Genomic DNA, 25,904 nt, shown 5'->3' with positions numbered 1-25,904 from the left:
AGACAAGAGTCCAATTTGTACTGTCCATATACTCACTAGAGGAGTGTGGTCAAATTCCTGGTGTCCATCCCCTTAAAGAAAACCACAGCCTGTCCAGAAGCCATCAATTGTAGAGAGCTACACTACAGTATCCTTATGATTTTAAGATTTCTCTTCTATGTCTTCCTGTCTAGGCTGTTACTTTGGTAGGGGTGGGTGTAGGGGTTGTCACAGAAGCCTTCTATGCCCCCTTTCTCAACTGAAGTCATCTATACCACTCCAACAGCAGCTTCCTTGTAAAGGTACAGTCAGCAGAAGCATGGATCATGGACTTCTAAATGGTGTCTGGTGACAGCACAGACCACAGACATCCTCATGATCTCTGGCAGCAGCATGTGCCATAACTTTATGTATATGAGTGTTTTGTTTGTTTGTATGTCTGTGCACTGCTTTCATGCCTGGTGCCTGCAGAAACTGGTCTCCCAAGCTATCATGTAGTTCTGGGAACCAAACTCAACTTCCCTGCAAGAGCAGCAAGTGCTCTTAACTACTGAGCCATCTCTTCAGCCCCCAAAGGGGATTTTTACAGGTCTTAATTATGCAGAGTAAAGTGTTTCATTCTGGTATTGCTGACGATGGGGCCAGGTTTTTAAGACTGATTGTGACTTTAGTGTGGGTATGGGATTTAATTTAAAGTACATTCCAGAGATCTCTATTGAGACAAAAGAGGGTGGGAGAGAGTCTGTATGACCCCATCTCTACTCTCTTTTGCCTGTGGCCATGTCAGAGGAACAGCAGGCAGCAAATGAGCTTCAGGAGTTTGGTTCACCACAATGCAATATACTGAAGGGTGAATCTTGGATAGGCAAGGCTCTGAGGGCTTTGGCTCAAGAATGTCTCTTGTTAGTACTGTGCTTTTACAAGTTTGCCACTGCTGTTTTTCCTTAGTATCTGACATGGGGTGAGTGGGTGTGGGGAGATCCCCACTGCTTTTAATGTAGTGTGATTATCTCATGGAAATGTCCTGTTCTACTGGGCATTTTGACTTGTGGATTATTATGAAGATGATTTCCTCTTAAACTGTACTGCTTAACCACAGTAATGATTTAATACAACAACAGTGTTAGTTTAAAAAGAATTCTGATGATTAAAGATTTTTAACAAATGTAGTAAGGGGTTATGATAGAGGTTAGTTTAGTGGGAAAACTAATACAGGTAAAGACAGGTATGGTGTTGCACCACAGCTTCTGATAACTAAGGACTGCAGAATAGAAAATAGAAGCAAGGAAATGTGATGCAGTTAGGACTTTTGAGTTTCTTTTGAGGAGCTGTATAGAGGAGTTGTATAGACTACTTTTGAGGAGTGGTTTAGGTTAATGATTAAGGAAAACAATTGAGTCTCAGGAGCTTAGGCTCTTTTTGATATTGGGAAATGAGTTTACGGGTTTTGTTGTGCATCATAGCTAAAACAAAGTTAAGCAGTTGACTTCATGTAACTAGGAAACAAAGAATTGGATGGTTAGTGAAGATACTTCAATAAGACTCTAAAATACAAAAAGTGAAACAAGTAACCTGTTTTTCTGGCAATTGGAAAAACTACTGTCTGTGTAAACAGTTTTGGCTGAAGGATTCCTGATCTCTGAGAAGCCTAAAAGGTAACTGTTTAACTGTATGTGGGTTCTTGGGGGATAATTTGTTTTTCATAAGTAATATGTAAAATCTCCTCTAGGAACTTAGCTTATAACCATAATCAGTGTTGGAGCAGCCACCACGCTACACTGCCATACCTCAAAGTTGACAGTTTCCAGATTGTCTGGAACACGGTATGGATTACTTGCTCGACTGCTTTTGACAGTTTTACATATTCCTCCAGTGAAAGAGTTATCAAGGACATCTCCTCTGGGCTCCCCTGCCAGAAAATGAAACCTGGAAACAAAGCAATTTTCAAGAATTCAATAGATGTAGAGCAATCTTCAAAATTTACCTTACTTATATGAAAGAAATTCTTTTTCCTAGACATTCTTGACTTCTGACAAATGACTCCAAGGGAAGGTTCCCTTCTTTTTCTCTATGATGAGCCATCTATAAAAAAGTGGATGTCCCCAACTCAGCCCTATTAACTCAGAAAGGGCTGGGATTTCAATATGAAATAAAATTTGAGCTTATAATCTTTATCATTTGTAAAGTTAATACAGACATTGGAGGCCAATTATGATATGGTATAAGATATTAGTAGAAAGTAAATTATGAAATAGTAATATGAAAATTTAATAGGGTTTTAATAATGGTTCTATATTGTGATATAATTACATTTAAAATGTCTTTTATTTATCAAATGCTTATATATCATTTATTAACCTCCTATAAACTAAGCAATAGTAAGTGCTTTACAAACATTAAGCAATTTAACACTTATGTTTTATAGATAGAATTTTATATTTTATAGATGAAATTTATATTTTATGGATAGAATTGTATTTTATAGATAGCATTATTTATACTTATTTCACAAATAAAGAAATTGAGGCGCATAGAGGTTAGCTGAGTTAAAATCATGTATTCAAGAAATTATTAGCAACTTGAGGAAATTTCTCATTCATCTCATACAGTCTTCCAGTTTCTTAGAGACTGTGATACATATTCTCTGAGAAAAGTGGTTTTTGATCAAAACTTTGGTAATGTTGCATTTATATAGATGATCAAAATTGTCTCTATAAAATCATGGTAGAGTCTTTAAAAATACAAATGGTCAATTTCCATATGTGCTTGATTAGGTAACATGGTGTTCCATAGGATACAAAGTATGTTTCTAGAAACTAACATTGGGAAATTCCATGTAGTAGAGGAAGTGCCCTCTACCCTGTCTCCCTCAGATCCACATGTCCATGTATCAGTTCTGATGGTGGTGTGTGCTCAAGTGGACACTGCATCCTCCAGAAGATCACGTGCCACTTACCTATGCTTCTGTTACACCTCTATGGTGCTAGCTTAAAAGACAAACAGTGTGTAAATCGCTTTACCTTTCTCAGAAGCTACATTATTAGCTTCCTGCTTATGCAAGAAAAGACAAATAGATTCATTTCTTTGGGAAGGCATCAAGAAGCAGTTCAGTATGTGGATTTGGGTACTCTGTTGTAAGGCATTTGGATTTGGATTATAGAATTAGTTATTCAGACATTTAACTCTAACCAGTTGGCACAATGTCCTCAGAGCAAGGTGAGTGATGGGAGGTGGAACTAAAGAGGGTAAACTGGGTGGGGTGGGGGTTGAGGAGGTGAATATAAGCACAGTATAATACAGCCATGTGAAAATGCCATTACAAGAATGACTAAGAAAGTTAAGAGAGGAACATAGAGAATTAGAAAGTTATAAAAGAAAGAACATTAAAAACAAATTATTGGCTAATACAAAAGTTGTGATTTTTCTACCAACATGAATATAGCCCACACACTTTAAAGCATCTGCATTTTTTCTTCCCTTAAAAAATGGAGGTAACAATTGCTACCTCCAGGTAGTTTGGGGAGTTAACAATGGTTAGCACATGATTGCTAGCCTGTCCTACAAGGTGTAACAGTATATTTTAGTTTCCCTAGTTTTCCTGTGGAGAAAGTGGACTTTAATTTGATTAAATGAGTTGCACATTGACTTCAAGAGTGATTGCTTGAAGTATTTAACACCAATGGACAAAAGTCAACTGTGTATCTAATGCAAACCCAAACCACAATAAGAAATTATCTTACTATAGTTAAAATGCCAAATACCCAAAAGATAAACAATAAGAGATGTAGGCAGAAAAACAAAGAAGGGAACATTGGGGGTGTTAACCAGTGCAGTCACTATGGAATACGGTATAGAGAATCCCGAAATACACTAGAACTGTGTCACAATACAGCATCCCTCCTATTGGATATGTATTCAAAGTCATTGTGCATGTCAAAGAAACATCTCTACTCACTTTACTGCAATGCTGTTTATAATAGTCAAAATATACAGTTAACCTAGATGTACAGTGAAAGCTGAGTATATAATGAAAATACATTACCCACATATATAGTGGAAGATATATAAAATGGAATAATCAGTAACAAAAAAACCAAATGCTACATGTTTTCACTTAGATGTGGAAGCTAAATTGATTTCAGAAAAATAAGAATCATGGCTAACAATGTCTGGGAATGGATGGTAAGAGGATAATTAATGGGTACACAGTCATAAAGAAGGAATAACTTCTATGTTTATAGTATGGCAGGGCTAGCAAACTTGGCAGTAATTAATTAAATTAATTGAATATTTAAAAATATCTAGTAGAAACTCTTTTAATTGTTCCCAATACAAATAAATGAAGTGTCTGGATAACAGATGTGTCGATTTCCCTGATCTGATAATTAGACACTGTACATATGTATTCAAATGCTACAGTGTACCTCATAGATATTCATGACTACCACATGCTGGTTAAAATGTATTTAAGATGTTGAATATTACAAATAAAATGCATTTATACTCCAAGAACAACATTTCAATTTATAATGGCACTTAAAAGAAATGTTTCAAAAATACTCTGAAAAAAAAATGAGTTCCCTAAGAGCTACAAAGCATAAAAATTGGTGCAGTCAACAAGGGCTCAATAAGTAGAAAGACACCCCACACTTGAGGACTGGAAGAACTTTTATTATCAAGATGTCAGTACTTCTCAAATTGATATGTGGATTTGGAACAATCCAATCTAGATCTGTTATAGTTTGCATAAGAAGTGTCCCCCTATAAGGTACATGTGTACTTAGGTGTATCACTGCTTTCAGAGGTTCCCTTAGGGGAAAGGGGCCATCAGGAGGAAGGTTAGTTGAGCATGTCCTTGTAGCTGAGTCTTGTCAGTGTCCCTCTTTCTCTGTCTCCCAGCAGACAGAGTGCCTTCTGTCATATGCCCAGAACAATATGATATTCTGTCTCATCATTGACTTGGGGTAAACAATCAATGACTATTGACTGAACATTCTGAGACTATGGGAAAGATCTGAAAACAAATCTTCCTTTAGTTGTTTCTAGGTTTTGTTATGACAATAAAAAGTGTAATATAAGATCTAAGCTGACTTTTCTTCATAGAAATTGGCAAACTGATTCTAAAGTTATCTGGAAATAGCCAAAAGAATCTTGAGAAACAAGAACAACATCAGAAGAATCACAGTTTCTATTATAAAGGATGCTTAAAGCGTCCGACTGATAAAGATAGTGTGATACAGGGAAAGACAGACACATAGATCAACGGGATAGAAATAGCCTCAACAATCTCTTGTTTCTTTCAGTTTCAAGTTCAAGGCATAATATTCATCACATATAAAATGATCCCACAGATTAGCAACTGCTCTGTTTACTGAACACAGAAGTTATGAAATGTAGCACGCTTCATGTTTCTGTAGAACTTTTCTAGTGGACCATAAAAATTGAAGTTTAAATGGGAAAAAACTAAATGATAGGAAAAAACCTTCCTTAATACAATAATCAGTATTTAATTTACTAATGACTAGCACTTATTGATGATAATTTATAAACATTTTCTAAGTGAATAACACAATAAACTTTGTAATAAAAAGAGATTGTCAATGAAGTAAAAAAGAATACAGAAATAAATTCATATATCTGTGGTCAGGTGATTTTTGGTAAGAATGACAAGACAATCAATCCCACAAGGGGAAATTAAAGTCTTTTTATTTATTTTTAACCAATGGTTATTTTTGTGATAATTTGATAGTCATGTGAAAGTGTGTGAATTTTGAACCATTTCTCATATGATTAAAAAAAATTAGCTCAAAGTGGATCACTGATTAAAATTCAAAAGTTAAAATTCTACAAAATTTCTAAGAAAAACTGTAAAACTAAATCTTTGTGATTTTGTATATAGGCAAAGTCTTCTTAGATGATATGCTAAAAGCATACATAACAGAATAAGTAGGTATATTAGAGTTTATCAGAATTAAAAATTTATACCTCAGGGCAGGAGACATAGCTTAGTCTTTAAGAGCACTTAGTGTTCTTGCAGAGGACCTAGATTTGATTCCCAGTAGTTACACATGGCATCTTACAGCCACCCATCAACTCCAGTTCTACAAGATGCAATACCCTTTTCTGGCCTCCATTGGCTTCCGCATACATGTAATGCACATAAACTCACGCAGGTGCGCTCACACACACAGTACTGACTTTTAAAAAGTTCACATTTAAAGGAATACCATCAAAATATCAAAAGCGACCCAACTGGAGAAAATATTTACAAATAAATTACCTGTCTGCTGAAGAACTTACATCCAGAATATACAAAGAATGCTTATAACCCAATGATATAAAGAACATATTAGTTCATGGTGTGCAAGGGATCAAAGCATCTGAATTTGTAGTTATTTAAAGAACAGATGGAAGCAGCTAACAAACACAGGAAAAGATGTTCACTATTGTGAACCATTCAGGAAATGAAAAACCACAATGAGTTGTCATTTCACACCCACCAGGATAGATAACTTTAATGAAAGGGGCAATAAAAAGAGGGAGATGAAAAAAAAGAAGAAGATGGAGATGGCTCAGTGGTTAAAAGTGCTTGCTGAGCAAGCCAGAAGACCTGGGGACCCCAGTTTGATCCCTGGAACTCATGTAAAAAGTCATATGAGGTGGTGCACATCTGCAATCCCAGTGCTTTTAAAGTGAGGTAGGAAATAAGGATAGGAGAGTTAGCATGAAGCTTGTGGGCCATATAGCCTGCCTGGAGTCTGCGGTGCAGCAGCAGAAACAATAAGCGAGACACTACTTCCAAAAAAGGTAAAGCAAGAGAACTAGCTCCAAGAAGGATGTGGCCTGTGGTTCATGGTTCATGGTACACACACACACACACACACACACACACACACACACACACACACACACACACACCTCCTAAATAAATACATACATAAATGATTTTTTAGAAACCAGAAAGTGCCACTAATGATTTGAAATAAATGAGTGTCATATTTATAATAGGATTTCCTCAGTAACAGTTTCCAATACTTGGCAGTAATTAAAGATTTGCTTCATTAAAAAATGTAGACAAACTGAAGAGAGACAGATGTTTCAATCACACAAAACAATAAAAACATAAAATGTTGCAGCCACTCTGAAAAAACCAATAAAAAAATGTCCTAAAATTATATCCAGGTGATGGCTATATAAATCTGTGACTATACTAAGAAACTATAGATTTGCAAACTGTTTTAACATAGGACCATGTTATGTAGTCCAGCCTGGCCTGGAACCCATAATTTTTTTGCTTAATTTCTAATATGTATGCTTCAAATGTTGAATTGTATGGAAAATCTGAATTATATCTTATATCATAAATGTTATTTTGGGAAGAAATAGTTTCTACGGGTTCTCTAAGATGCACACCACACAGCTCCAAGTACAACTTGAAATTTAAATTCATTCACATTTGAATTTATGTCAGTGGGTATTTGAATGAAGAATTACCAGAAGTTGATTTGGGAAGAGCTTTCTAAGCTACTCAACAGGACAAGCACAAGTGTCTGCAACTCATGTATTTGCATATTTTAAGTTAAGAGGGATTCATGAGGAGGAAAGAATGGTTCTCAGAGAACTGCCTTATGATATGAGCCTATATTTGTCACCAATGAGAAGGTACTCCAGAAAAGAAAACTAACTCCCTGGTCCCGAGGAATCTATGAAGCTGCTTGTGGAGTTTAAGGACAGGATTTTTATGAAGGCCACTCCATCAGAGCAGGCATAAGGAATCTTTTGGTGCTTGTCATGGTTAGATTCGACTGTCAAATTGACATAAACCTGGAGTCACCTGGAAAGGGGAAACCCGAACGGAAGAATTTCTCAGATCCGATTGGCTTGTGGCTATAGCTGGATGGCATTTTCTTAAATGCTATTTGATACAGGAGGGCACAGCCCACTGTGAGCAATGCAATGCTCAGGTAGGTGAGCCTGGGCTGTATAAGAAATGTAGCTGATCTCCCATCCCCTCCTCTTTACCACCTCCCCTTACCCCCAATTTACCCGGGAGATCTCATCTAATTTCTCTTAGGGCTACACAGTCAAACCCTGTCAACAACACACACACACACACACACACACACACACACACACACACACACACACACACACACACACACACACACACAAATCAAACAAACAAAGAAACCCGGATGGGGGGATTAGGAAGCGTCATTTTGATGCCCTAGTTCAGCTAAATTTCTGATTACTGTAAAACTTAAGTTTCTGGTTCTCAGGATAAGACTGTGCCCCACCCCATGACCACAGAATGTCCTATAATTCATGTTCCAGTACAATTTCCTTAGCTGCCTGGTCTTACTTCTGAAACCATGCTTGCTTGCAAAATCCCCCACCCACTCTATGATTTTGCCATATAAAAGAGATAGGAGAAATTGGCTTGGGGGCTGTTCTCTTGAACCCCATCTTAGGTGGAGCCTGGCTCAGGCATGCACCAAAAAATATCTTGCTTCTATTTGACAATTAAAAAAAAAAGAAATGTAGCTGAGTGAGCTGGAGGGAGCAAGGCAGCAAGCAGCAGCACTCTTCTGCGATTTCTGCTTCAGTTTCTGCCGTCAGGTTCTTGCCTGTAGCTCCTCTCCTGGATTCCCTCAGTGATGGACTATGACGTATAAACTAGATTAAACTCTTTCTTCTCAAAATTGCTTTTTGGTCAGAACTAAACCAACCATGCAGAAGTTTCTAGCTCCTATATTTTCAATCTCCTCTGAGATGTTTATATTGAACCCATGCCTTTGTGTTTTAAATACACACTGACAATCACTACTTTAGCTTTCTAAAGTGTTGTTTTTTTCATTTGCTTTATAGTTCTTCTTTTTTTTTTTCTGGGCTGGAGGAACTGGAGTCTCACACCTGTTGGCAAAGTGGCCTTGTATTAGTTAAAAACACAGAAATTAAAAGATAAGCATATGCATATATGTGCATATATACACTCGGCCAAATGTATTTGTATGTACACTTTGACTGAGCCTGATAAGAAAACAAGCCATGTGTTTGTAGTGTTTGATTCATGCTTTGGGTATGAGATTTAGTAATTGATGTTGGGGTTATAAGTGTTGTTAATTTTTTTTCTGGGAAGATGTAAAATTTAAAGACGCCTAAGAAGATATCTTTTGTTGGCAGAAAAAATATTGGAAGTCAAAGGGAGAGGAGAGGGCCAACTGATTAGAAATTGTTGTAAATCTCAAGACTCTCTCTCCCTGGGGATAAAAAGATAGGACTGGCTGTCCTCAAGTGTTCAGGCTTTGCTCATTTCTAAGAATCCTTGGGACAACAGCTCTGGTTGTCGGAAGGTTACACAGTGGGCCTGCCAAAGTACACATAGCACTCGGTTTTCCTTATCTGTAGCTCTGGAGATTGGACCCATAGAATAGGACATGATTTGTAATGTTCCCTTCATCAGTCAGAATGTTACAAACACTTGAAAACCAGAGCATTAGAAACACTGTGGTCATCAGTGGGCATTGGGGCTGTGAGTTTCTTGCATGAAAAGGATAACAGGGAAGCCATTTCAGCATGTTGATTAAAACATAAGATGTCAAAGCACTCTTATGGGATTGAGAAGCAATTAGAAAGTCTAAGGGCAGAACTGCAGATCAGTTTGTAGTCATGCAGGATACATATGGGGAAAACAAGGCCCATGATATTAAATAACTCGACTGTGATATCTAATATAGAAATATGTGTGGAACCCACCCGTCTTACTTCAGACTAATTAATCTCTTCTGTACTTTACAGTGTTATTGAGTCTGGTCCAGTTGTTACTGGCTTTTATTATAAACCAAATGAAGCTGCATTTGAATTGTTTTTCAGACTTCAAGATTCTATATTATGCAACTGTAGCAACAAAAATAATGTTGAAAACATCAGTGAAGAATCCATTTTTTAAAATTAAATTAAAAATTCAAAACTTTTGCATTAATGTGTATGTGGGGGGGCACATGAGTGCTACAAGTGCATGTTATGGCACACATGTCATGCTCAGAGGACAATATTTAAGAAATCATTCTGGCCTTCTACTTTTTTTTTTTTTTTGAGACAGGATATCTCTTGTTTCGGATTTTGCACTGTAGACTCTTAAGTATCTGGCATGTGAGCCTCCAGCAGTCTCCTGTCCCTGTCTCCACCACTGTAAAACAGAGGCACAAGGGAGGGCCTAGATTACAGATATGCACTACCACTCCTGGCTTCTTACATGCGTTCTGGGGAACCAAACCCAAGTGACCACGCTTGTGGAACAATTGCATCTTCCCACTGAGCCATCTCCCTCACCCAAAAGCTAAATGTTTTAAGATCCCAGTATGAAGTAACAGAACCTGATAACCAGTTGACTTCCTTCTGACCCCAAGTTAAAGGGTGGGTTTTTTATTTTTCATCATGGGAATGGAGGACATAGAGATTTATTATTATTATTATTATTATTATTATTATTATTATTATTATTATTATAATCAATTTTTGCTTATGTTTCAAACTGAGGTTTAGTTTCATTTTTGCTGACTACTTTTATATTCTCTAAATATTTTGAAAATATAGGCACAGAATAATGAATTTAGACCCCCTTGAAAAGTTGCCAGTATCCTCCTGAAATAGCAACATTAAGACTTTTGAGTCCTATTCAACAAGGGCTATGTGGTCTCTGGTATTTTTCAGTATTTTCTCTAAGAGGGTGCTGCTGTGGAGTTATATAAACAAATTTGGCTTTGAAATTTGGCCTTGAATTCTGATTCCACCATTCATGACTTGGCAGACCTAAATAAATCTTCTGAAGTTCAGTTTTAATTATTAAGGTGAGAGCAGGTGATAACACAAGGCTGCTCTTCTGCCTGTAAGCCACTGACCAACCCATAAATCACATTTCCTATTGGAGAGGATCCCTAGCCACACTGACACACATTTTACTCTATTTTTTCACTTGGTTGTAACCACTCTGTATTTTTTTATAACTGCTTAACTATTCTTCCTTTCTTCTTCCACCCCTTCCTTATTTCTTGCTTTTCATTTGAATACTTCAATATCAGAATTAAATAAACAAAACAATAAGGAGAGGAGGAGAAGGAGGGGGTTTTTAGGCCTTAAGACACAAGAAAAGGAAAGAAGGAAAAAGCCACTAGACTTCAGGAGGGAGGGAGGGAGAGAGAGAGAGAGAGAGAGAGAGAGAGAGAGAGAGAGAGAGAGAGAGAGAGAGAGAGAGAGTCAGGTGGGAGAGGGTCAGTCAAAGCTGATTATAAAACTACAGAGGGCACAGGCTTCCCAGTAGGAACTCTAACTCTTTGCCACATGGCAAAGCTAGGTAGGCCTGGGCACTGATGAAGTTGAAGATGATGAGACAGTGCGGCAACCCAGTTCTGATCCTAATTCGATTCTACCACTTGAAGGTGATGAGGAGCTCTCTCTCTCTCTCTCTCTCTCTCTCTCTCTCTCTCTCTGCCTCTCTCTCTCCCTCTCTCCCTCCCCCTCTCTCCCTCTCCCTCTCTCTCTCTCTCTCTCTCTCCCTTTCTCTCTCTCTCCCACTCCCCCCCCTCTCTCTCCATTATTTACTCTGTCTTACCCTCTCACACCAAAAATATTGATTTTCCTTCTGGGATTTTGACCCATAATACAGCCATAAATAATGTTCTCTTTTTTTCTCATCAATTTGTTCAGTCACTCATAGATTATTTAATGGTGTACTGCTTATTTTCCATGAGTTTTTGTTGTGTGTAGTGTCTGTCATTGTTGTACCTCTCATTATTTCCTTATTTCAGGAATACCTTCTTGTCCCCAAGTGAAAAAATGTTGTTACATACCCAGTGCCCATCAGCTGCACATTAGGAATTGGGTAGTATTTCTGTGGACATACTGCCTTTGTTCTCCCACAGTGCCTTTCATCTGAATTGTCTCCACAGTCATTTTCTCCATTGCATTCTAACTTGTGGGGAATGCAGCGTCCTGGTCAAGAAAGCACATCACAACATCACCAAAATGTTATCAGTTAGGAAAGCATTTATTAAGGTGAAGCACAAATGTTTTAATCATAAAGAGAAAGTTGAGGGTAAGGTATAGGAATATATGAAATGAAGTGATAAACTGATGTCACCACTAGGGCTTGAAAGTCTAAGGTTCACCATAGGATAATGAAGTTGTTATTGAGCTATTTTCAAGAATAGAATTTTCTTCCATTCCTCTTTTGGTTTGAAGAATAGAAAATTTAAATTATAGTGAGCCTTCTGTAGAGATATTTATTTGAGAAAAGTCTGTAGTTGGTTCAGAATTTTGTTTTGATTTCTATGGCAGAGTCTACAATATTTTTGTTTTAAAAATCTTATAATTATATTCTCACAAGCAATCTACTTGTATAAACAATAAATTCCCAAATCTCTAAAAGTTTATGTTGAGTGGAAGAAGCCAGATACTTAACAGTCATTGATGGGAAATGTATTGTGTATGTTCTTCTTCTTCTTCTTCTTCTTCTTCTTCTTCTTCTTCTTCTTCTTATTATTATTATTATTATTTGGTTTTTCGAGACAGGGTTTCTCTGTGGCTTTGGAGGCTGTCCTGAAACTAGCTCTTGTAGACCAGGCTGGTCTCGAACTCACAGAGATCCTCTGCCTCTGCCTCCTGAGTGCTGGGATTAAAGGGGTGCGCAACCAACGCCCGGGCATGTTCATCTTATTGATTATTGAATAAAGTACTTATTTGGACAATGAGACAGCAAGTTAGACAGGACTAGGATTCAAAGAGGATTCTGGGAAATGTAGTAGAGAAGTGGTGATCCAGGCAGGAAGTGACATAGGAAGGAGACTCATATTTAAGCAAGGAGAAACAGGAAGTGTCCCCTTTTCCCCTCTGCTCTTCCTCCAGTGGCACAATGTAACCACCGGCAAGGAGGGACGCCAATAAGGCATCAGATAAGATAAGTCTTATAGAATATATAGATTTATGATAATTGAGACTGAGCTAACAGATGAGAATCCTAGTCATTGGCCAAGCAGCATTGTACCTAATACAAGTCTCTCTCTGCATTAATTGGGGCCCTAACTCAGGTGGGCGGCTGGCATAAAGCACACACATGGCGATGGGGCTTGGTGGCTTATGGTGGAAAGACTTATCATAACAAGTTATTTCATATACTTCTTACTCCATATTACAAGCTTGACAAGTTTAAGTTGTGACCAGTGTCTCACAGCCATGTGTCACTAATTTTACTAAATAAATGCTTGAGGGGGGAACTTGAACATCTGCTAAATTAAAATTTTACTGCTACAAAAGACTCCTGAAAACACTTAATTTCACATCTTTTGGTTAATCATTTTCATTTAGAAGGTATAGTATATTCAAAATGACTCTTTAGATTATTCAAGATCTTGTCTTATGTTCAGACATCTGTTATTAACATGACTAGCATCATAATCATACAAAACTAAAAGATGGGGCTGGATTTCTGTCAATTTTAAGATATAGCTTAGAAGAGGTTACTTTTAGGAAACTATCTAGGGTTTTTTGTTTTGTGTATTTTTAATCTTGTTTTAATTTATTTAACTTGAAACAAAGAAGAATGCCGTTTTGACTCATGATATATTTTTTTAATTTCTGTTCTTGATCCCAACAGATTGAAAAAGTCCAGTTTGGGGTAGTGGTTTCTTTTAGAAGGGCTTTCTATTTTCCTAGATAGTGGTATAGATACTTTTGGAGCACACAGTTCTTATCTGGACGGGCCTGCCAATAAGTGCTGAGATGAAAGAAGACTCCTTTTGAGTGATGCAATTTGGTAGGCAAGCTGGGACACAGCCAGGAGTGACTATAAGCAACATGACTCAATGGAATAAAAAGTACAATTTATGTGACATGATAAGCCATTAATATAGCCTATATCAAAGCAGGAGTTGGGAAGCTGAAGTGCAGTGTGAATGTTGCAGAATTTATTGAGGTCAGTGCGTACACATGCAGTAGTTCTCTTTATCTGTGAGGAACAATTTTTAAGACCCTCCCATGCCTTAGACTGCAGGGAGCACTAAGCTTTGTAATTTGTATCTTGTCTATCTTAAGCACCTATCATACATTTTGTCCAAAACTCTGGTTGAGATATGATAGCAAAACTAGTGATAATTTACTTTCCCTTCTGTACAAGTTCATGGATAGTAGCTCCACTCCCACCCTATGTCTGAGCATCCTCACCATACAGTTTTCTTGATTTCTTTAAGTTGAGAAGTTTCACCTTGGTACTTTATGCTTCTCTGTGGCTCATATGAATCACCATTGCTATAATCTTTGCACTTTGTGGCCATTAATAAGTAAAATAAGGCCTCGTGAACAGGTGTACTGCTACATCTTACTGGTGTGTTGATCTTTTAACTGAGACAACGGACAGGCAATGTATGTTCTGTATATATTATGAAAAGAGGTGATCAATATCCTGGGAGAGACAGAGTAGGGTGACATATGGTTTCCTTATTCTACTCTGACATGGAATTAAAATGATAAAATTTTTATTTCCAGAAATTTTCATTAACATATCAGGCTGTGGTTGACCATGAGTGACTGCAATCACAAAGAGAAATTGTGGATAAGAGGACTGCTAGTTAGAGCCAAACAGTCATTCAGAAATTGTATACCTTCTTTTACTTGGGCTGAGTGTGTTATTGTGATTGTATATTATTTTTATAAACATCTGAATGACTAGCCAAATATGTTATTCAGTGCTTAAAATTAGATCTCCAAGAGATGAGTTGGCATAGTACATTGCAACTAATGCCAGGTAAGCCTGTCATGTAATGTCATGTAAGGTATCCTGTCTAATGAATCTAATTCTTTTTTAAGTAAGGGACTAAGTGTCATCTCAAATCAGACAAACAATGTCCATCCAACGTCTCTTACTCTTAGTAGGTGGTTTTTGGAGAGTACAGTAGCATATCATTTTCAGTGGAGCATAAAACAACTAAAAAGGCCATTGCATCACCCAATCAGAGAGGATGTTATCCATATTGTTACCAGGGATTTGTCAATTGACAGCTGGAATGTAGAGATGTTGAAGGCTCAGGATAATGTGGTTTGGGCAGCACAGAGCTCAGGGTCACAGTAGCTTAGAAACAATTACAGACATTCTAATAGTGGGAATTTTAACTATTAATTTTATTACATTTTACTTAATTCATTTTAATTGGAGTATGATGGCATATCAGCCACTGTGGGCACATGAGGTCAGGGCACAATTTGCAAGAATTGGTTCCACCATGTGATTCTCAGAGACTGAACTCTAGTCATCAGGCCACTGAACCATCTTGCCATTCGTTTTTTAAACAGTGGCTGTGGACATACTGCTGTTGACCTGGAAACCAGCAGCTGTGGTTGCTGACTTGTCTGAAATTACTTGTGTATTGTAATTAGTATGTGACTCTAAGGCTTTTGCAGGCTTGTGAACATTTTATCTGCACCAGCCTCTTCTGTAAAGAGTTTCATAGGGTTATCATCTGCTGAACAGAGTTTCTCTCAGTTGTTCACTATAATAACTACACTAAAAGCCTGAAATTGTTGCCCTTAAGTTGTAAATTTTTATTTTAGGATTTGGATGTAATATGCAAGTCTGGCTTACTCTCAGCCATTCCACCATGGTTTTTATTATCTTCCTGCTTACATTAATTTGTGATGTGACCTCATCTCTGGGGTACAAGGTAGATCTTCCTACCCAACACCTACTCTCATTTTCTGGGTCAGCATTTATCATATTTAGAAAAAGCTAGCGAAGATCAAGGTTGGGAACAGTGTGTAAGGAAGAAATAACTTCAGTTCTAAGGTCTTAAGCCAATTATCTATGAAATTTAAAATTGGCTAGTTACTTTTCTGTACACCCAGAGTGTACAGGAGCAATGTGGGGTTTATCCATCTGAAATTTCTTTCTGTTTTCTAAATGCAAGTTGGATATTTACATGGGAGTCCAATGAGCTATGGGTCATATGCTAAAATTGACCTGTATTCACTTTTGTAAATACAGATTTCCTGGAACATGCCTTCTCATATTTTGATAAGGAGGTTTGATGATACAGGCCAGGTGAGTGATAACGACAAGATAAATTAACAGACAAGTACCTATAAATAAAGTATTCAAGATTTTACTATATTCTAATATAACATAAATATCAGTTCTTAGAAATCTCAGCATGCACTATACTTGAATGTCACTAACATTTAAACCAATATGATATCTCATTATTGTGGGGTGGAGACAGCCTTGGGAGCCAATCATGAAAATTTATATTATTTCGGATTCACCTGACATAATATCTCAGTGGTCTTTTCCTAACAATTAAAAATGTACCTTAATCAGCCTCACCATCCAGGGGGGAGCAGAAAGGATATGTGATAGATAGGGTGTTAGTTGGCGGGGGTGGTAGGGGAGGACAGGAGGGAGAAGGGAACTGGGATTGTCATGTAAAACAATCTTGTTTCTAATTTATCAAATAAAAATATCTGTAAGAAAGTACCTTAATCTGTCACTTCTTATTTATTTATTTGTGTGTGTGTGTGTGTGTGTGTGTGTGTGTGTGTGTGTGTGTGTGTGTGTGTGTATGCATGCCATATGCACATGCAGAGGCCAGAGCAACTAACAGCAGTCAGTTTTCTCTCTCTTAGGGGTTCTAGGAATTGAACTCACATTGTCAGTCATGGTGACAAGAACATTTATCTACTGAGCTATCTTTATGGTCCCAGTTTGTCACTTGCTTTCAGTTATCCTCATTTTAGATTTGTGCTTATTAATACCCATTTGTTAAAATTCCTGCTTGTGTTTTTCCTTTGTCCTCCTCTTTCTCTCTCTACCCCTACGACAAAGTAGGGCTCTGAACACTATTACTTGAGCAAATGAGTCAGGTAACTGGTCAAGATGACACTATGTCTGGAAAGCTGTAATTTCACACATGAATGCCCTGGTAATGTGTAGCATAACAATAGTCCCTCTTGTGCTTACAGTGAGGAGGGACTTTTATTTTATTTTATTTTATTTTATTTTATTAGTTCAAATTAGGAACAAGCTTGCTTCACATGTCAATCCCTTCTCCCTCTCCCTCCCCTCCAACATCCCACCTGCCCCTAGAGGGACATTTTTTTTTCATGGCTTTTGTTGGCACTCAGTATTTTAGTGGAGACTGAATATTTTCGAAGAGTATATTACCACTGTCACAGAGGAATTTATTCTTGCAATCAGCCTCTTCAATTTTGCAGAGCTTGGATGGGACACATGGTTGAAAGGTCACCAAGGGCTCTGTGCATGGTTGTCCCCCAAACTGACCAGGACGCAGGATAGATCTAACTTTAACCTGAAAGAAAAGTATAGAGGGTGAATAATTTCAAAGCCAGGTCAAGGTCAAATTGAAAACTCATCCAAAATGGCTTTTCGAGTCACGGTTATAATCATCCCCATGGTGACAATTCCTGAATTGTACTAACACTTTCCCCCAGTTTTATTATATTGCATATATTGGTAAGTCACCACTTGGCATGCATTAGTTTCCCAATCTGCAAAATGAGAAACTGGGTCAAAAAGCTTCCAAAGCTTTTCCTCACTCTGAAATCACAGGAGTCTAAATTACACCAACAGCAAATGAAAAATATTTGCTGAAACTCCCCTATGTGCAGACAATAAAGTAGCCCTTTTATATCCCATACACTGTGAAGTGACAAATTGGAAAGGATTATGAGATCCCTTTGCATAAGAAAGTCACTATGGAAACTGGGTTGACATATTCTTCACACTTTGAGACATTTTGGTGAGGAGTAAGATGGAGAGAGACTAGAAATATGACAGGATTAACCAGTTCTGACTTAAGTTGCAGAAAACCTTGACTTCAAAATATAGTTCCATTATTAATTAGTGGTACATCCTTGTTCAAAAGGCTTAGCCCCTAAGGAACTGGAATACGTATGTACATCTGTAAACATATAGATGGACACTGAGATGTAAAATTTGTATGGTTTATAGAAGGGACTCAGTGCAGCTCTCAGAGTTTGTTCTCTACAAATGAGTTTTGTTTTCCTCTCTCATGTGTGGCTGTTGGGAACACAGGACCCTGGCTGAAGTTGACAAAGGTCATGTGATGTGGCTCTTACAGGAAAGACTATGAGACAGTAACTATTGCAGCTGGGAAAATAAACAAGTTGTGGACCTTTCTGGGGGTAGAGAGAGTTTAGAGGAAAATCAACGAGCCAGTTGATTTATTTCCCTATTTCTGTTTAGTTTTAAACCCTGGGTGAAAGCTGAATTTCTTAGCATTTACTTTTGCTTTTAGAAGTCTCAGGAGGCATAGGCAGTGGAATTCAAATATGGCTAAGTATGTATGGTCAGAGGTGGACTTTCCTTTTGGTGTTTATATGGCTGAAGATCACGTAAAATGAACACCACCACCACCACCACCACCACCACCACCACCACCACCCTTACACACAACTAAACACAAGTTTCCTCCAATGAAAACTAAGACAGTTTATTCTCAGAAATTAAAGAAATGTAGCATGTCTGATGTCGATTCGGCCATGGGATACTGGAACTCAAGTGTGATTCAGACTATCTGGGTATGCTTGTGGTTCCCATACCTGTTTTTCAATACAAGGGTCACAGTCTGACCATGGCCCATATTCTCCAAGGACACAGTTGATGGGGCATGTCTGTACATTGCACTCTCTAGTCTCCTGCTTGGTACAAAGCTGGTCACATGAGTTATGCCAGTAGTAATCATCCACTTCGATTTGTCTGTAACAGTGAGAAAAGCTACTCTGAATCTGTGTTTTCACAGTGCCTTCAAGTTGACAACAAAATTGATTTGATAACAAATTGATCATATAGCATTACCTACTGAGAGTAGAAGAAAAGAATGTTTTCATAGAGTAACCAGGAAGGTTGGATTACATATAAGATTGTACAACTTAACAGAGCTCAGGACCATGATAAAAATGGGAGTCCAATGTAGAGAATTTTGAGACAGTGATGTCAGATCATTAAGCCATGTGGCAAGCCCTGCCAAGTGTACAGGTCTGTGTGACTATGCAGGTTGTTCATGAGTTACCCCATGTTTGAAAGATGTCAACACATAAATACAATGATCGAATTGAGTTAGGATGTCGACGTAAGGGAGATAAATTTCCTAAATAGAAAAAGGAAGGACATAAGGAGGGACAGCAAAAATTAGAGGTTAAAGAGATCTTGAGATTAGGGGAAGAACTTGACTGTGTATGACTGAAAAGGATGGATTATATCATGCTCTCTTTGGTAGGCAGTTAAGAACTACAGAAGAACTCTAAAACAGTGGAGTCTCTTCTCATACATCCTGTACTGGTAAATTTAATGAGATTCACAAAAATACTTTTCTAAACCAATTCTCTAAAAGAGCTATAATAGTAAAAAATGTGAAATACATTTTTCTTGCTTAAGTCATATGAGCACTTCCACTGTACAGAACATTCACAGATGCATGCAAGGTATAGTATAGGTGAGTAGTCTGAATTATGGAAACACTAGATTATTAAATACTAGCAAGTAAGCACAGTTTCCTTGCCATCTTGATAATGCTAACGATGAAACAAATGTCTAGCATTGCTGCTCAACTGAGGTTCTGTTAGGTTCTGTTTAATGACTATAAAATTATCTATAATTAACTCATGAACTATAGGGAAGCAGAGTTATGTACTAACTGAAAAAAAAGTCAATCAAGTTTCTCTGGAAACCTTTAGTTTTTCATAAAGAACAAAAGTAGACTTCATTTTAACTTTATGTGGGACAGAACTGAAATTCTGTCTAAAGTCAGTTCTCACTTGAGATATAGTAGTCCTCATTGTGTAGTGGGATCTATTTGATGTTCCTTACTCCAACCTTGAGATCCCTCAGAACACAAAGGACTCATACCTCATACCTACCTCTGTCTGCTCTGGGTTCCAGAATTGCAGGATTTAGAACAGCTGGACCAGTGACTCCATGGGTAATGGTCACAAAAACAGGCTTCACTCTTGCCAACCAGTATGATTAGTAAAAGGAAGCACAAGGTGAGATGGCTGGTCATGCTTCCACAATTCCCAGGCCCTGAAATCGAAAGACATTATAGATATCCAGTGCTTTTAGGGGATAAAACTTTATAAGTAATGCTGAGTTACAGACTCATGTGATTATAGAAAACATTTCTCTTTCTCTACCTTTCATGGGGCAAGTTAACACATGAATTTATATGTGAATTCATATAAGTGTTATTTTGTAAAGATGTTAGGATAAAAATTAACAGAGTTATAGCCTCCATTATAGTCTGGAAACTAGTGATAATACACAAGGCAAATTATGTAGTAATATTACAAGACACTCAATTCATTAAAATATTGAAATGTTTATATTTCTCACTCATTTTATGTTGTGGCATCTTGGGTACATTTGTTGCTTCACACCTTTTTGGGACTGAGGGAAAAGTTTAGGTTATTACTCAGGGAGCTTTAAAGAGAGTTCCCTGCCTCACTCCTCTCAGATGATTCATAGAAAGTTAGAGATGGAACAGATCTTAGTGTCCTCCAGGTCAGAAAATTGAATAGATAGCTACGGATGGGTGAGGAGGGGAGACAGAAATGAAGGTCAAAATGAGAGGGGAACAGAAGAAGGTGAGGGAGGGATTATGGGGAGGGGATGCTAAGGGTCTTTTGAGGGGTTGTATACATATATGTGAGAAGGCCAGGGAGCCAGACCAGAGTCATGACAAGTTTCTAATGGCCCTGGCCAAGGACCAGGCCTTCGTTTCAGTTTACTGGAACTGGCTGGAGCTGAGCAAGCAGTTCTTGGGAAAGCTGCGACCCAGGGGCAACCAATCAGAGGGTGCCCCACAACATTGTTCAAGCTTAAGAGAGCTAAAGATAGCTTCTCCCACCCTATAGCTGAAAAGTGCCTATCCACTGAGCTGACAATCATTCCTATAGCAACCCATAAACTGTTTTATTTAAAACCACCAATCAGCCCCCAGACTAATCTCTTCTCCCTGGAATTCCCCTAACCCAGTTTAAAAAGAGTCTCTGGTCTTCTCTTGGGGTTGTTATATACTACCCCAACATGTTGGAATTAATAAAACACTCATGTTTATTGTATACATGACTGTTTATCTTTTCTTGGAGGCTTCTCTCAGACCCTAAGATATGAAGGTAATGTGGGAGATGGAGACCAAATTGGACTTTTCTTGACACCAAATGAAGCTTGTAGTACCCGCAATGGAGTCCCCAAACAACCTAGGCCTTTTGCCAAGGCTATTGATAGGTCTCTATAAACAGACAGTAAGACAACACCTACACACTCAATGAACATGTAGAAGTAGAGCTAGTACGTACCTAGATCCTTCACCTCTATGGACTAGTATTCATGGTACTGGAAGGTATTCTGCAGGCTACCAAAGGAGAAACATAAACACTGACCCAGCTATGAACCCTTTGTTGTACAAGACTGACCAGCCTGTAAGACACATCAGTGCAATAGTGACACTAAACTTTTTGGAGTAACCAACCAATATCTAATTGAGTTAAGGCCCACTCCATGTGATAGAACACATACCCAACACTGTTTGAGTGGTCAAGAACCTAAAACTAAATAAGACAAAGATCTAAGGGTAAAACCCAATACTAATGTCTGCTAAAGCAATGTAACAGTAAACTGAGTCCTAATAAAATTATGTTCAGCCATCATCTGAGAAGCTTCCTCCTGTAGCAGATGGGAGACCTAAGCCAGTTAATATTCAGAGGGTGAGAAACCTTGGAACACCAAACCCTAAATGGGGTACTACCATCAAATCCCTCCCCTTAGGGTTCAGAGAATTCTGTAGAACTCAGAGACCGAGGCAGCATATGCAGAGCCTCTATGGTCTGCACCATATGGGGTCCTAGAGCTGAAAGGAGATGAGGACACATGCCTCCATCACTAACCCAAAAGCTATCTCAAATTGATAACCATTTGCAAATGAAAATCTAGCTTTCCCCAAGGAAGTCTCAATAGGAGAACAAACAAACTTCTAAGGGCAGGTCCCATGCCCAGCAGTAGGTTGCCAACACAAAGTGAATTCAACAGCATATTTGGAGTTTATTGATCTTATAATGTTAAGTCAAATAATCTTTTCCTTTCTAACTTATAGGTCCTTCACATATATATTATGGCTCTGGTTTAGGGTTTTTATGGGATTTCTGACTGTGTGAACATGTGTGTATGTGTTGTGTCTTTTTGGGGGGGGCATTTTCCTTTTTTTGGTTGTTTTGTCATATTCTGATTTGTTTCTTTTAATCTATTCTATTTGATTTTATTCTGTAGGTGGCCATTTGTTTTCTGAGGAGAGACAGAAAGGGTGTGGATCTGAATAAGAGGAGAAGCAGGGAGAACTGGGATTAGTAGAGGAAGAGGAGACCATAATCAGAATATATTTTATGAAAACAATCTATTTTAAATTAAAGAAAAAATAGAAAAGAAGAGGAAGGAACCTCCAGGCCATACATCTCTGCATCACTGGCAGTGAAGTTCCAGGAGGTACAATGGATCCAGCATGACAAGAACTCCATTGAGCCTCTTGATTCTTGGATGAGGTGCATCCTTTTGCTGACTTTCTAGCAACACTGATTATCAAAACTCAGTTAAGTCATTTTTTAAAGATACAATTTTTAATCTTGCCCAATTAGCTTACTGAATTATAGTTCTTACTGAATTATAGTTCTTTTAACTGTCTCAGAGGGTTAGTTTCTGGTTACATTTTAATGTAATGAGCTTATATTTCTTAGTGATGATAAAAGGATATGTCAAGAATGATGCGACAGGACTACTTATTTAACAATAGCAGAATTGTTTTACCAGAAATGAGGACTTCCTGTTCAGAAGTTGCTAAACTCTTTTACCTTATCGTCCATATCAGAGGGAAGGGCTGTAGTCAGCAACTGGATCCCCTGGGCATGCTGACTATGTCCTTCAACATAAATGTTAATCGACCTGCATTTTGGTATCCAATGCTGCTAGGCAATGAGCATGATACAAATTAATAGAATCCATTGTCATTGTCTGCAGAGGGTAGGCAGATGTTGATGATCCTACCCATGATTTTGCCCAGATCCCTTTAATCCAACCCATAAACTCTAGCCCTAGCTTATTTCAATAAAACAGGTCTCCCTTAAAGACCACTCTTCTTGTCTACTCATAGTTACTGCTCCCCCACCCCAGCATTATAGAAGCACAGGATGACAGGCAACAGAGAGAATCTGGGTGGTTATCAGAGTAAATGCTGCAAATCTAAAATAGTCAGTCTTGGCAGGGACATACACTTTCTAAAATTTCCCAAAATATTTAAAAAGAAAACAAATTCTTGAATCTTCTGTATAATTAGCACACAAATGATTGAGATAAACAGAACTGCACAGCATTCTCAGATCTGCCCTCAGCAAATGCTATCTGCTTTAATTTATAGAAGTTGGAAATCATAGGTGGATTTTCCTCCCAATTATCATCAAAACTTCCAGGACAATGTTCATATTAAATATTCTGGCTTATTATTTGGTTATAATTCTTCTGGGGGCAATTTGGACAGCAATGAAAAAAGATGGTGACATCAAAACTTATTTGATGAGATGGTAGCAATAGCTGGCTGGAAAGAAATTGTTTTGATGAAAAATTATTGGGATTGGGATGTCAGTCAATGGCACAGCATTTGACTACTTGCCTGGCATGCATGTGCAAGACCCTGGGTATGACCCTCAAGCACTAAAGTAGATAAATTAGAAATAAAGGTGATTTTATGTTAAAAGGATAATTCTCATTCAAACATAGAGAACCATTTCTTCAATTTATTGCTATCATAGCTGCTGAACGTACATCATAGTTTCATGTTTGTTGATTCTTCATTCCTTTAAATACTTTATGGATAGCTAATAGTCAATGCAAATATTTGACTCACTGGCTCATATTTGTTATGGAAATATAAAGTGGCAAATGATCAGCAGGACTAGGAGAGAGGGAGAGAGGGAGGGAGGGAGGGAGGGAGGGAGAGAGAGAGAGAGAGAGAGAGAGAGAGAGAGAGAGAGAGAGAGAGAGAGAGAGAGAGAACTATTAAGAATAGTTGGGAAACTTCTCCCACTCCAGGGTCATAGTAGAAGAGCACCCTCTTTGCAGTTTCTGATAATTGCTAGCCCCTCTTGACCTCTCTGAAAGTCAACAATCTGGCTGAGCCATTGCAGATGGCTTTGTGAGCCTTAGAGAATCCTGGTTAAGAAGGGAGTTCATCATACCCTGTCACCTTTGCGCACACTTTACTCACATGAACAACATATCTGGAGGGCAGTTCAGTGACTCTGACCTTGCAAATCACAACAGATGCTATAATTTAACATCAACTGTGCTTCCTTCCCTTTTCATTTGCTTTCAGGCTTCTTGAATCTCTTATTTCTTGCATTTTTCCTGTCTGTGTCCCAGAGGCTCAAAAACAAAACAAAATAAAACAAAAAACAAAAAACCACTTACACTGTTCATTGTTTGCTGGGAGACCAGATACAGAGCTGACCTTGGCTGAAGAATGTATTTGCTCTACTTTTAATTGTGGTTTAACTCATAGAGTGACTTAATCTCAAATGTCCCCTTTCTTCAAAGTATATGAACCTTTGGTTCTATTGAGATTTAAGCAAAGTAGTTATTTCTTGGTTTAAAAGAAAGACAAAGAAATGGTGATAGTCTGAGGGATATACTTTCACTCTTGGCCTGGGGAGTTTCTTGGAAACCTGATTTATAATTTTGAAGTATTAATATTGAAATAGAAATGATTAGGTCACTTACCTCTAAATGGATTTGTCCTGTTCAGGACTTAAGCTGTTAATGGCAGCAGAAGCAAAAGGAGCACACGATGAGAAGGGGTTTGTGTGATGGTCCAGAAAGGCATTCTTTTATATTGCTGGGCAACACCAGACAGTGCAGTCCTAGAGTCCTAACATGACTTAGACCTTTGTGAAAATAAACATTGTGTCGAAACTCTGACTTTGAAAATAATTACTCCCATAGGCAGAAGCCCTGAAACTCCAAGCATAGCAGATTATACAAGGTCATGGATTTGTCAGTGATTTCCACATTCAGGTTGTTGCAACAGTTCTTGTTGCTGCAGAGAATTCTTTGGAAAATAGACATGGTCCTATTTGTCCTGTGGAGTGAGTGATTATTATAGTGATGGGGATCAAATGCTTGTCTGAAATGGGTATTTGATATGGAAAAACAAACACACCAGGAAGCTTGCTGGCTGAGCTCTTTCAGCCAGCTATAGGGTTTGAAGTGTCTACAGGATCCAAAGAATCCAGATCAGATAAAATGCTCTCTATTTTCATAATGTGAAAAGTTGTTGGCAACTAATTAGTAAGACAACTTGTAAATTTTAAAGGAAGAAAATGGTAGTGAAGGAGGTTAAGGGTTAAGATGAAATAATCACCCTTTTTATTTCCAGGAGAATGTGTTTCAGTTACAAACCATTATTTCTCTCCTAATGACAATAGATTCAGAGCCAAAGGATATTTTATGTCAAGAAAACCCCAAATATAAGGCAAGGAACAGTGGAAACTCTGAGTCTATCTACTAGGTTTTTCACCTATTGTGTATCCATGCGCCAACTGATAATTTATTGCAGACAAATACTGTAGGTTCTCATTAGAGATAATGCTAATCACCATTTCATAAGCCCAGTGAATGCACTTTGCTGATCAATATGAGAGTAGATAAAGGGAAGTGACGAATTGAACTATTTTGCTTAGATAGATCAAAACTCTCACACATGGAGGAAATAGAAGTGCCTCGGCAGTTATGTGCTTTCCCTTTTGAGTGTTACTTTAAAATGACCAGAAATCTAGTTTAAATTAATTGTCCTTAATGTCACCAT

The 25,904-nt window shown here is 37.9% G+C and overlaps 1 protein-coding gene across 1 annotated transcript in view; it reads right to left on the bottom strand.

Annotated features, from left to right (window-relative positions):
• C6 (complement C6) overlaps positions 1-25,030 on the bottom strand; it is a 75,497-nt gene extending 50,467 nt beyond the window's left edge. Inside the window, exons 1-6 of the mRNA XM_027401376.2 lie at positions 24,821-25,030; positions 19,921-20,083; positions 18,604-18,760; positions 17,186-17,330; positions 11,829-11,970; positions 1,767-1,905 (exon numbers count right to left, since the gene is read on the bottom strand). Of these exons, the coding sequence (XP_027257177.1) occupies positions 1,767-1,905; positions 11,829-11,970; positions 17,186-17,330; positions 18,604-18,760; positions 19,921-20,063 (726 nt within the window). The 5' untranslated portion in view covers positions 20,064-20,083; positions 24,821-25,030. The remainder of the gene's footprint in view (positions 1-1,766; positions 1,906-11,828; positions 11,971-17,185; positions 17,331-18,603; positions 18,761-19,920; positions 20,084-24,820) is intronic.
• Between the last annotated feature and the right edge of the window lie 874 nt (positions 25,031-25,904).

Source organism: Cricetulus griseus, chromosome 2 (assembly GCF_003668045.3).
Source record: "Cricetulus griseus strain 17A/GY chromosome 2, alternate assembly CriGri-PICRH-1.0, whole genome shotgun sequence".
In the NCBI taxonomy this organism is placed as follows: domain Eukaryota; kingdom Metazoa; phylum Chordata; class Mammalia; order Rodentia; family Cricetidae; genus Cricetulus; species Cricetulus griseus.
This window is presented reverse-complemented; position numbering and strand designations above follow the sequence as displayed.